This window comes from Penaeus vannamei, chromosome 28, assembly GCF_042767895.1.
Source record: "Penaeus vannamei isolate JL-2024 chromosome 28, ASM4276789v1, whole genome shotgun sequence".
In the NCBI taxonomy this organism is placed as follows: domain Eukaryota; kingdom Metazoa; phylum Arthropoda; class Malacostraca; order Decapoda; family Penaeidae; genus Penaeus; species Penaeus vannamei.
In genome coordinates, this window is record NC_091576.1 from 23370528 (window position 1) to 23383154 (window position 12627).

Below are 12627 nucleotides of genomic sequence, written 5' to 3' on the forward strand. Positions count from 1 at the left end.
AGCAGGAGGGGAAGAAGTAAGAAGGAGGAGGAGTAAGGAGGAGGTGGACGAATGTATAGGAGGAAGGGGAGTCATGAAGTGAAGGAGAGGAAATATGAAGGAAAAGGAGCAAGAAGAAGGAATAAAACGAAGGAGAGTAAGAAGGAGGAGATAAGAAGACAGGAAGAAAATAGGAAAAAGTGGAAAGAGGAAATAACCTATAAAGAAGAAGAAGAAAAAAAAAACGAAGGACAAGATAAAAAAAGAAAATACAGCGCCACTTAAGAAAAAGGATATGCAACAATTAAAAAACAAATTTGATATTATGATGGCAGTATAATCAATGAAAATGACGTCATTATCTAATAATCTATTTTGTTATTTGATATTCATCCATTAGAGTAGTTTGATTAGCATTTAGACTATCTATATAGAATTAATCAAAATAATTAATGTACTAATTCCCGGTTTACTGATATATATATATATATATATATATATATATATATATATATATATATATATATATATATATTTATATATATATATATATATATATATATATATATATATATATATATATATATATATATATATATATATATATATATATATATATATAGAGAGAGAGAGAGAGAGAGAGAGAGAGAGAGAGAGAGAGAGACAGAGACAGAGAAAGACAGAGAGACAGAGAAAGACAGAGAGAGAGAGAGAGACAGAGAGAGAGAGAGATAAGAGAGAGAGGAGAGAGAGAGAGAGAAATAGATAGATAGATAGAGAGAGAAATAGATAGATAGATAGAGAGAGAAATAGATAAATAGACAGATAGATAGATAGAGAAAATGAGATAGGCAGACCGACAGATAGATAGACAGAGAGAAAGCGAACAATAGATAAAGAACACTAACCCCCCCCCCCCCCCTGCAGTGACGATGGAGCAGGCCGGCCGCCCCCCCCTCGGGATCTTCACCTACACTTTCCCCGAAGACCTCCTGGAGCACCACGAGGTCTGGGTCAGCCAGGAGGTGCAGATTCCAAGCTATTCGAGGATTCAGCCGTTTAAGGTACGTGGTTGGTGAGGAGGATTTTTTTTTTTCTTTTTTTAAAGATTTTGTCTTTGTTGATTTGTTTTTTTTGTTTTTGTTTGTGTGAAGATTAATAGGTATGGGTGGGTGATTGGGATATGAGAGTTTGTAGAAAGGGATAAGGGTGTAAAAAATAGACACACACCCACACGCATGCGCGCGCGCGCGCACAAACACACCCATAAAAGTAAAACAAAGATATCCACCAACCCACCCACGGATGTACAAAAACACCTATACCCACCACACACACAGACACCCACACTCACACACACACAAAGACATCCACATCTACCACACCCCCACACCCACCACACACAGACATACAAAGACACCCACACATAACCTTCCCCCCACACACTCAAAAAAAAAAAAAAAAAAATCTAAGCTTTCCTTACCCCCCCTTACATATCTCTTCCGCACGCAGATTAAGCTGAGTCTCTCCAGCTTCAACTCGAGCACCTGGGCAGCGGACGAACTTCGGGTGCTGGGGTCCGCGCCGACGTCTCAGCCCTTGGTGAACTTCACCTACCCGCCCCTCACGTCAGAGGTCTGTCTTGAGGTCGTTCGAGTTCTGGTGTTGAAGTTTTTTTATTTTGTTTATTTATTTATTTTATTTATTTATTTATTTATTTATTTATTTTTTTTTTTAGTATTTGGTGAAAGCGGGGATTTGGTGTATTCGCTGTAAAGGTAGCATTTTTGTTGGCATATGGTGTATTAAGGTTAAAGTAAATGTTTAAGAGTTAGTTAGTCCTTGATGCTAATACCTAGTTCGGTATTACTTTGAAATTTCAGTATTGATTTTGTTGTTATCTATATTATCACTTTCTGCTCAAACGCTTGGTCATTGGCCATTGTTCATATCAACACACACACACACCAAGTTGCGTTCACAGAAAATGATGCTAGTCCTTATCTTTGACAATCACTAAATATTTCCCCCTTTATGTCAAAACACATTATGCCGAAAATTAGACTTTGGTGCCTTTTCGTCGGTGAGTTTTCACACTGAATGTAAACACTAATAACACAATATTGCTACTATATTTGATTGTTTGTAATTTCTCAAACTCACCACAAAAGTTGGATCCGTCCTTATTTTCTGTGCTAGTACTCATTCCTCATTATTCTACAAAGGACAATACTTATTGGTTGCTCTTACTACTAAAATAGTTAATCAAGGAAAATATGACACCTTGAATTTGATTTCTATTAATGAGAATGGATATCTCCTCAATGCAAAAGTTGTATCTAATTGGTTTTGATTATATTTCCGTCAGAATTATATTCTCATACCCTTTTCTTCATTAGTCACAATGAATGCGGTTCATTTTTCTTTAATGTTGACTCAACTATAATGATGACTGTAGATACGAAGCTAGTGATACCAAAGAAATTTAATACAATAATACCACTCTCTTTAATAAAACATAGTCACAATACATCCGATTGATTTTCTGTAATGATGACTCAATTTCACTGATGACTTCAGATACGAAGCCAGTGATGCCAAAAAAAAAAAAAAAAAAAAAAAAAAAAACAATAATGCCACTCTCCTTAATAAAACAGACACTACTAAAGGTAATAACGAGGAAAATATTTACTCCCTAGGAGCCAGAAGTCAACGAAACGTCACCATCTGTATTGACCAATCACACCCTTCCTCCGGTGAATGTGACGTCACCACCAAGTGTCAATGCAAGCCTGAGCTCAAACTCGTCAGGTGAGATATTTCAGCAAAGTCGTAAGGTATTTAGGGCTTTCTTAAAAAAAAAAAAAAAAAAAAAAAAAAAAAAAAAAAAAAAAAAAAAAAAAAAATCTTAGTCACATCACACAGACAGATCAAAGGAATTTCTATTGACGTAGAATTGAGTGACTGTTAAGTAGCTGTCTGTCTTCACTTTTTTTTTTTAGTTTTCTGTGTTTTAATAACTTAGTACAGAGACTAATCAATCTTGACTTAGAATTAAGGAATAAAAAAGAACCTTCTGTATTTTTATTCATTCTGTTGTTGCTGTCAGTCCCGAAGACGTCTCTGTGCTTTTCTGTATGTGCATTTTTTTTCTGTCTTTGTCTCATTCTGTTTGTCTGTCTGTACGACCGTCTGTCTGTCTCTCACTCTCTCTCTCTTTCCCTCCTTATTCCGCCTTTTTCCCTTTTCAGCTCTCCCTTCTTTCCAGCCAATCAGAAAACGTACAAATAATCCTTGCTCAGTGCCTTAAATCATGACGTCACTCATGCCTTAGTTTATGACGTCACCCTTATCTTAGTTTATGCCGTCACCCATACCTTAGTTTATGACGTTACCCTTGCTTCAGTGTATGACGTCATCCATGCCGTAGTTTACCTAACCCATACCTTAGTTTATGACGTCACCCCATGCCGTAGCTCATGACGCAAACCCATGCCGTAACCCCCCCGCCCCCTTCGGCAGGCGACGGCACCAACCAGACCTCCTCAGGACCGGGCGAAGAAGGCAAGACCGAAGACAGCAACGTCACCGCCAACATCACCCCGGCTCCCAGCAGCGGAGATCCCGACTTCTCTGAACGTGAGTCTCTCGTGGTTCTCCTGAGAGGATTGACGGAAGGATTCGGTTGAACGCGATTTATATATTTTTAGAGGAAGATGAGAAAGAAAGGATATAATGTTTATAGAAAAAAAAGAGTGATGATACGAGGATTATAGGATACCAAACGAAATCGTGTTACAATAATAATGTTAAAGTTTTAAAGATTTGCATAATCAAATCAGTTAGAAAACGAAAAACTGAGGTAATAGTAGAAAAGTAAAAGAGATAACTCTCGTTAATCGAAGCCATTATATTCGATTCAAGTCGAAGGCGAATCAAATGCTTCCAAGAACGCTCCGCATTCATTGCAGCCGTTCGCGTAAACAAATCCATTGAAATCCGGATAGAAACCCTTTAGAATATTTTTTGTTCGGAAAAAGTGAAATGAAAAGAAAGACAGAATAAAAAGCGAAATCCAACTGGGAAAAATAGAACTGGAAAAGAGAGAGAGAAAAAAAAGACTAATTACTTAATGGTCCAGGTAAATGCTGATGTTTACCTTTGCTAAAAGTTCGAGATTCACTTTTCCTTTCCTTTTAATGTTGTTTTTTCTCGTCGTTTACGTCTTCTTAATTATTTTTCGTTCATTAGAGATTGCAATATCATTATCATAAAAATCGTATGAACTTAAATTCTATGTCAATTTTAATACGAGTATATTATTTACATTCTATTAGAATCCTTGCTGGTATAATAGTCAATATTAATGCTTTACTATCATTATCACCATGATCAGTATTATCATTGCTATCATTATTATTATTTCTATTATCATAACTGCCATAGTCAAAAGTATAACTAACATTTCGTTTATTTAACTTTACCTCTACTAGTCTGAAACATCCAAACATAAAAATCAAATCTAACTTATTCCACTAAACATAATCAAACCCCTCATACGATCTACACTTACCCGATCTAAACCTAAACGAATCTAACCGAACCTAATCGAATCCCTTATAGACCCCCGTAAACCTAACTAAAAGAAAACAAATGCACATCAACACAGGAGTCTATACACAACGACACGAGATCGAAAAAGGAAGGTATTCAATGACCAAATCTGACTTGAAATTGAAAAAAGTCTTAAGAAAAAAGTAAAACAGTAATGTATATTTGAATAGGAGATTAAGAAGGAAAAACGGTTTTAGACAAGAAATAAATGATATATCAGACAATAAATAAGATATATCAAGTAAGAAGAAGAAGATGAAGAAGCAAGAAGAAAATTAAGAAGAAAAAGAAAAAGAAAAGAAGAAGAAAAAAGAAAGAAAAAAGGAGGAAGGAACGGAAAAAGAATAAACTGAAAAAAAGAAAAAGTAAGCGAAAAACAAGAAAAACCAAACGAAGAGAGAGAAGAAGAACAAAAAAAAAAAGAAAAAAAAGAAAAGATAAAATGAAAAATAAAGGATAAAAAGACAAGAACAAAAATAAGTAGTAGAAAACAAAATGTTCAAATGTTCAAAAAAGCGACAGGAGCGCATCTCAGGAAAAAGAAAAGTGTTTGGAAGAGAGTTAAGAACATGGAAAGAACATTCAAGACAATAAAAAGAAAAGAAAAAAAGTTAGCTATATTATAAGCAGCAGGGAAATCTTTTGGAAAAATTCATGATGCGAAAAACAAACAAATAAGAAAAAGTGAAAGAAAGGGAAAAGAAAGAGAGAGAAGAAGGAGAGAAAAAGATGAAGGAGATAGAATGATGAAATAAGAGAAGGAAAGAGAGAAAAGAAGGAAAGAGAATAAGGCGGAAAAAATAAGGAAAGAGAAGTAAGTGGGAGTAGAGAATAAGACAAAAGAATGTGTGAAGTAGGAGAGAAGATAATGAAAGAGAAGAGGAGAGGAAAAGATTTAAGAGAAAAGATGAGGAGACAACACAAAGGAAACGAAAGAAAACAGAAAGACCAAGAAAAATAACTAGAAGAAAAACAATGCAAATAATATAAAAGAAAAAGAAAAAATAAAGAACGCACATTGAAGAGAGAAAAGAAATGATAAAAGATGAAAGAAAAAACGAAAAAAAGAAATAGACAAACAGACACACACACCAGAAAAAAACAGACAGACTAATCCCCCATAAAATACCCACACAGACAGACAGACAAACAGACAAATCCCGGAATTAAGGAGACATTACGTGACAAGTGTCTTTGCACAGACACACACAGACACGCGGTTTCCATGACTTGCGTGTCTGTCAACCATTTTCATTTTTACAGATTTCATCATATGTCCTGGTTGTTATTATTATTATTTTTTTTATTTATATTCCAGGATTCCAGATTTTAGGATATTCCATGGTTTCAAGATTTCATGTTTCGTCACATTCCAGGATTCCAGATTTTAGGATTATTCCATGGTTTCAGATTTCTTCATATTTCGTGATTTCATGTTTCGTCACATTCCATGATTCCAGATTTCTGGGTATTAGATGATTCCAGATTTGGAAATATTCCAAGATTTCATGTTTCGGTTCATGAGTCCAGATTTTAGGATAATAGATGATTCTAGATTTTGTCATATTATGTGATTTAAGATTTTAGAATATTCCAAAACCCTTTACTTATCTGTAAATTGCATTGAATATATAGGCACAAAATATAAGAAACAGTCACAGAAACAAACAATAAGAATGGAACAAATAAATGAACTTACAAAGTACAAACAATCAAGAAAAACAAAAACAAAACAAAAAACCGTAAAGAAAGAATTAACTTTAGCTTACATACGAAAAACATTATCAAACTGCATCTATATTCACAAACAAAAGCATTCTATAACGAACAAAAAAGACAAACAGCCCATAGAAAAAAGTGCACAAACAAATAAGACTACACTACACTCTTCTGTTTAAAAACATTCTTTATCATTAAACAAATAAAGAATAAATAAATAGGAAAACATTCTTCATCATGAAACAAACAAACAAACAACAACAACAACAACAGAATAGCAAAGATCACTCTCTCCATAACAAAACAAAAACAAACAAACAGACAAAACACACCATTCACAACAGGACAGAAACAAACACACAAACACACGAGAACAAACTCTCCACCATGCAATAAAAACAACGTGAACAAACAGACACACTGAAGACCTTGCCTTTTGTCGGCACACCTTCCCTCTCAAAAAAAAAAAAAAGAAAAGAAAAGAAAAAAAAAGAGAGAAATTGAGAAAAAATGGAAGCTACTGTCGATTGCTGAGATCAGTGTTGCCACTCGCTAATTTCGAAAAAAAAACTCTCGAGATCGGTTGCCTAAAACCACCTAGATTCCGTAAAATTAAACTCAGATCACTCTATCTTATATTCAATCGATATTATTAACTATGCAGACGCGACTTAACCTCCACCTTCAGCCAGACCTGTGTAAAGTCTCGCTTGTTCAGTCACGATCAAAACTCGTCTCAAACCTGTTTCGAATTCTGCTTCGGACATTCGCTTAACACCACACTTTTTGTATAGGGTAAGATAGATTCGAAGCTTCGGTTCATTAAAAGACTTATGTCCGTCACTGTACCATGGGATTATCCTTTTTTCGAGGTGGAGTACTCGTAGTGGGTTCCTCTTCCTCCTACTCCTCCCCCCCCTCCTCCTCCTTCTCCTCCTTCTCCTCCTCAGAACTCCTTTTCCTTCGAGGGTGAGTGAGCTAAGAGTGGCTGTGCGAGAAGGCTCGAGCAAAATACCAGCTCGGAAGCGACTGAGGGACTGAGCGAAAAAAAAGTATTAGTTGATGTTGTTCTGGTACAAGTGTCTGTTACAGGTCTGTCGCTCAGATGGACGCGTCTAGTACAGTGGTCTATCTTCGCTGTTTACTTTAACAAACTGCTTAGTAAGAAAATTGCACGTTAGAATAATTGATCATAGAAAAATAATTTTACGGATTTCTTAAAAAAAGGAAAAAAATACAGTGAAGAACAAACAAACAAGTCTAGGTAAATAACGATAAAAACTAAATTCATAGATTTCTCTAAAACAACAACAACAACCCCAGGCCATCACAATGAAAAACAAACAAACAAAGAGACCTACGTAAAAAGAAAAGAAAAAAACAACAAAAACAGGAGTGGCAACACAGGTCGAGATCAAAAGGAATATCGGAGAGGTGAGCCATGAGGTGTGGAGAGTGCATGTCGGTGTGTGATGAGCCAATAGACCATGAGATCGCGAGTCATGAGGGGGAGGTATAGAGAGCGCATGTTGGTGTGGCGAGCCATGAGGTCTAGAGAGTGTATGTGGATGTGGTGTAAAGGTTTCACGCTGATGTGTTGAACCAAGAAGGGATTGCATGCATAATGTGAACTAGTTTGGTGAGCTATGAGGTCAAGAGAGCATATGTTGGCCTGATGGACTATGTTAGATGGCTAAAAGCGCGCATGCTGAAATTCTCACTATCTTTCATAGATCCTGAAACGTGCAGATGCACAATACCCTAAATTCGACCTTAAAGAGAGCCGTAGACAGTTACGGTAATGTAGAGAAAATCAAATAATTTAAGAATGTATCTGCTGACGTATCGACGTTTCCTGCATGTGTCCAGTTTATTCATGTTTACGGCTGTGTGTAGAATGAAAAGAAAGCAGCAAGGATTCAGATATAGGAGTACAAATATTCTAGAATGCTATGGATTTTTTTTTTTATCATAACAAGACTCCCGCCGTAAAGAAAATAGTTTCTTGATTCGAAGTGGGGCGAGGCTACGTTTTATGTACTTAGTTCTTACGTTATTTATTCATTCTTGAGAATGTTTCTTTGCTTTTACGTTCATCTAATCATCTATTTTTTTGTTCGTATTTATTCATTCATCTATTTATTTTAGCCAGATAAATATTCCCTTGGAAGTGAGAAAAAAAAAACAGTTCTCCCTGAACATGTTAGAGCAAGTCCTTGAAGTAGTTACTCCATTCACCACTAGATGGCAGGAGAAGGCGGCGGCGCATTCATCCCAAAACAGAAGACGGGAAACTGTCGAAACCTCTTGTCGCTTTTGTTATTTCCTCCGCGGGCAGACGGCAGATTCTCGCTTGGGTACGAACTTTACTTCTTCCTCCTTGGGGAGAGAAAATCGGTTTAGACAGCACATCTGCGTAAATTATGCTACATGCAGCGGGCGAGCTTTCTCTAAATGGAAAAGAACTGTTATGAGTTTTACTTTCGGGGGATTTTCTACGGTCGCTGAAGCATCAAGGGCGGGTTTTGCTTGGCGGGAGTTGTGTGCGGAAGGCGGGTGTGTAGTACCGGAAGGAAAGGTGATATAAATGGGTATTTTAGTTCTTACTCGAGTGACGATATGGGGGGGGGGGGTCTTAGAGAGGAAGCAGACCTGTGTATGTACAACCGCACGCAGGCATACGAATATTCAAACAGATACGCACGCATACAGACACACATATACACACGCGCGCACGCACGCACGCACACACACCGCACACACACATACATACATACACACGCACACACCGACACACACACATATACACGCACACAACGACACACACACATATACACGCACACAACGACACACACACACTCACACACACACACACACACACACACATATATATATATATATATATATATATATATATATATATATATATATATATACATATAAATAAATAAAAATATATATATATATTATATATATATATGTTTATGTATATATATATACATATATATATATATATATATATATATATATTGGTCATAGAAATCAAAACCATTTCCATCAGCCATTTAGTTTTCCATCAGGTGGTTTAGATATTAAAAAAAAAAAAAAAAAAAAAAAAAAATCAGAAAAGGCCCCCCATCACCCTCTCCCTCTCACCCCCCCCCCCGACTCTTCCCAAACCAAAATTATTATCATGTTTTTCCATCTTATTTCCTTCATCTTCACCCGACCAACCCGACAGACGAGCCAAGACCGACCGACACTCCCCGAAATGACTCGATCCATGCCAAGCCCTCGAGCAAGCCAGTTCAAGCCAATGCAAGCTCGATCTTCCCCCCAAAAGCAAGCTCATTCGCTCCTCCGGTTCGCTCGAATGCGAGTTCGGTTGCTCCGCCTGTCCCTTCTAACGCAAGTTCGGATGGTCCGGGGAGGCAACCCAATGCAAGTTCGGTTGATCCTCCTCACCAATCTAACGCAAGTTCTGTCAATCCTCCTGTCAATTCTAACGCAAGTGAGATCGTTCCTCCTGGCCAATCTAACGCAAGTTCTGTCAATCCTCCTGTCAATTCTAACGCAAGTTCGATCGTTCCTCCAAGCGACTCAAACGCAAGTTCGGTTGATCCGGGAAAACAGCCTTTCGCAAGCACGCTCGGTCCCGATCAACCGCCTCCCGAGGGAATGAATCCGCAAGGCAATTTCACCGGTATTGCCTCCTTCCTGAACGGTGAGAATTGCATTACATGGATTTAACTCTTTCTCCCTCCTCCTTGCCCGCCATTATTATACTTCCCTTCCCTATTTTTTCTCTCTTTTTTATGCCTCACATTCTCTCTTTCCTTCTCTTTCTTTCTATCATTCACTCGCTCTCTTCTCTTATTTATTCCCCTTTCTTTCCCCCTCGCTTTCGTCTTATGATCCCCGTTTTAATATATTTTTTCTTCTATCCAATTTCTTAATTCGTTTAACCTTTTTTCTCTGTTGTTGTGCCTTTTCTTCATCTTTCATATTTCTATCCCCTTCTCTCTTTGTCTCTTCGACTCATTCTCTCTCTCTCTCTCTGTCTCTCAATCTCTCTCTCTCTCTGTCTGTCTCTCAATCTCTCTCTCTCTGTCTCTCTCTCTCTCTCTCTCTCTCTCTCTCTCTCTCTCTCTCTCTCTCTCTCTCTCTCTCTCTCTCTCTCTCCCCCCTCTCCCTCCCTCCTTCCCTCCCCCATCTATCTCTCTCTTTCTCTATGCCTGCCTCTCTCTCTCTCTCTCTCTCTCTCTCTCTCTCTCTCTCTCTCTCTCTCTCTCTCTCTCTCTCTCTCTCTCTCTCTCTCTCTCTCTCTCTTTCCTCCGTGCTCTCTCCCCCCCCCCTCTCTCTCTAAATATCTTTATGTAACTGTCATTGTTTTACAATATTGTATCTTTGTTCTAAATTCATGGTTATATTTTATTTATGCATTTTTGAATATTTTGTGTATTTTTGTCTCTTGCATGACTTTTCTTCTCTTCCCGTCTGTCTGGCACTCGCCCCATCTCTGTTTATCTGTCTGTCGGTTAGTCTATCTCTATCTTTCTCTGTTTCTGTCTGTCTTTCTGTCTGTCTGTCTGTCCGTCTCTGTCTCTGTCTGCCTGTCTCGCTGTCTCTCTCTCTCTCTCTCTCCCTCCTTCCCTCCCTCCCTCCACCCACTCTCTCAACAACCACCTTCTTCCACAAACGATCTACTCTGTACCACGATCTACCATCCATAAGCAAGAGCTCGCTTTTCCCTCCCGCTAAATAAGCTCTTTTCGCTACACCGCTACACTACCCTCGACTTTTTTCCGCTAAACGCTAAGGCTTTCATTTTGGAGTGTGTAAACGGGGGAAGGTGGGTGGGGATGGGGGGTGAGGAGGAAGAGAGAAAGAGAAAAGCAGAGTAAGAAATGAAGAGTAAAACAGAGAAAAGACAAAAGGAGAAAGAGAGAAAGAGAAAGAGATAAAAATAGCAGGGCGAAGGAGAGAAAGAGAGAAAGGGACAAAGGGACAGAGAGAGAAAGAGAGAAAGAGCGCACAAGAAAGAAAGAAAGAAAGAAAAAAAAGAGAGATGACGTGAGAGAGAAAGAGAAAAAAAGAGTAAAAGAATTAAATTGAGAAAGAAAGAAGTGAGAAAGAAAATTTAATAAAAAATAGAGAAAGAGAGATAGCGAAAAATAAGAGAGAGAATAAAAAGATAGATAGATAGAAAGAGAGAGGAAGAAAGAGATAAGAACTCACGAGAATTAACGTAAGGGGAACACAGCCCAGCCTTTCTTTGCATAGGTCTTGACTATTTATTCATAATTCTCTCTCTCTCTCTTTCTCTCTCTCTCTCTATCTCTCCTTGTCTCTCTTTCTCTCTCTTACTCTCTCCTTCTCTCTCTCTCTCTCTCCTTGTCTCTCTTTCTCTCTCTCTCTCTCTCCTTGTCTCTCTCTCTCTCTCTCTCTCTCTCTCTCTCCCTCTCTCTCTCTCTCTCTTTCTCTCTGTCTCTCTTTCTCTCTCTCTTTCTCTTCTTGTCTCCGTTTTTTTCTCTCCTTGTTTCTCTTCCTCTCTCTCTCTCCTTGTCTCTCTTTCTCTATCTCTCTCCTTGTCTCCCTTTTTTTCTCTCCTTGTTTCTCTTTCTCTCTCTCTCTCTCTCCTTGTCTCTCTTTCTCTCTCTCTCTCTCCTTGTCTCTCCTTTTCTCTCTCTCTCTAGGAAGATATAAGAGAGAGGTAAGTTGGAGGCACTGTGCCAGACCGGCGGGGGGGGGGGGGGGTGGAAGGATCTTCACCTGTAGTTTTCTTTCTTTCTTCTCTGTCTCCCTCTGTGTTTGATATGACTTTCTTCTGTTTGTCTCTCTCTGTCTCTCTTTCCCTCCCCCCCCCCTCTCTCTCTCTCTCCCTCCCTCCCTTCCTCCCTCCCTCCCTCCCTCCCTCTCCCTCTCTCTCTCTCTCTCTCTCTATCTCTCTATCTCTCTCTCTCTCTCTCTCTCTCTCTCTCTCTCTCTCTCTCTTACTCACTCTAGCGTTTCCTCCATTTCCCCTGTTACATTTACATACAAAGAGAAGGCAAATGACCGAGGCAAGTGAAGTGAGAAAGAGAGATGGGATAAAACAGGGAAATAAGAAACAACTGGAAGAAATTACAAGGAAAGAAGAAAGGAGGAGAAGAAAAATAATAATAAGAAATAAGGAAAAGGAAAGAAGGCAATGATGAAGAATAAGAAAAGGAAAGTACGATTAAGAAGCTCCCTGCACACACACACATACACGCACGCACACACACACACAAAACAACAACAAAAGAGAAAGAAGAAGAAGAAGAAGAAAAGAAG

General features: G+C 38.3%; 1 protein-coding gene across 1 annotated transcript in view; it reads left to right on the forward strand.

Annotated features, from left to right (window-relative positions):
• The window catches only part of LOC113820701 (uncharacterized), a gene marked incomplete at both ends in the record, with an annotated part of 4213 nt that extends 595 nt beyond the window's left edge, over nt 1-3618 (forward strand). Inside the window, 4 exon segments of the mRNA XM_070141434.1 lie at nt 907-1043; nt 1492-1614; nt 2679-2790; nt 3502-3618. Of these exon segments, the coding sequence (XP_069997535.1) occupies nt 907-1043; nt 1492-1614; nt 2679-2790; nt 3502-3618 (489 nt within the window).
• Nucleotides 3619-12627: the final 9009 nt, after the last annotated feature.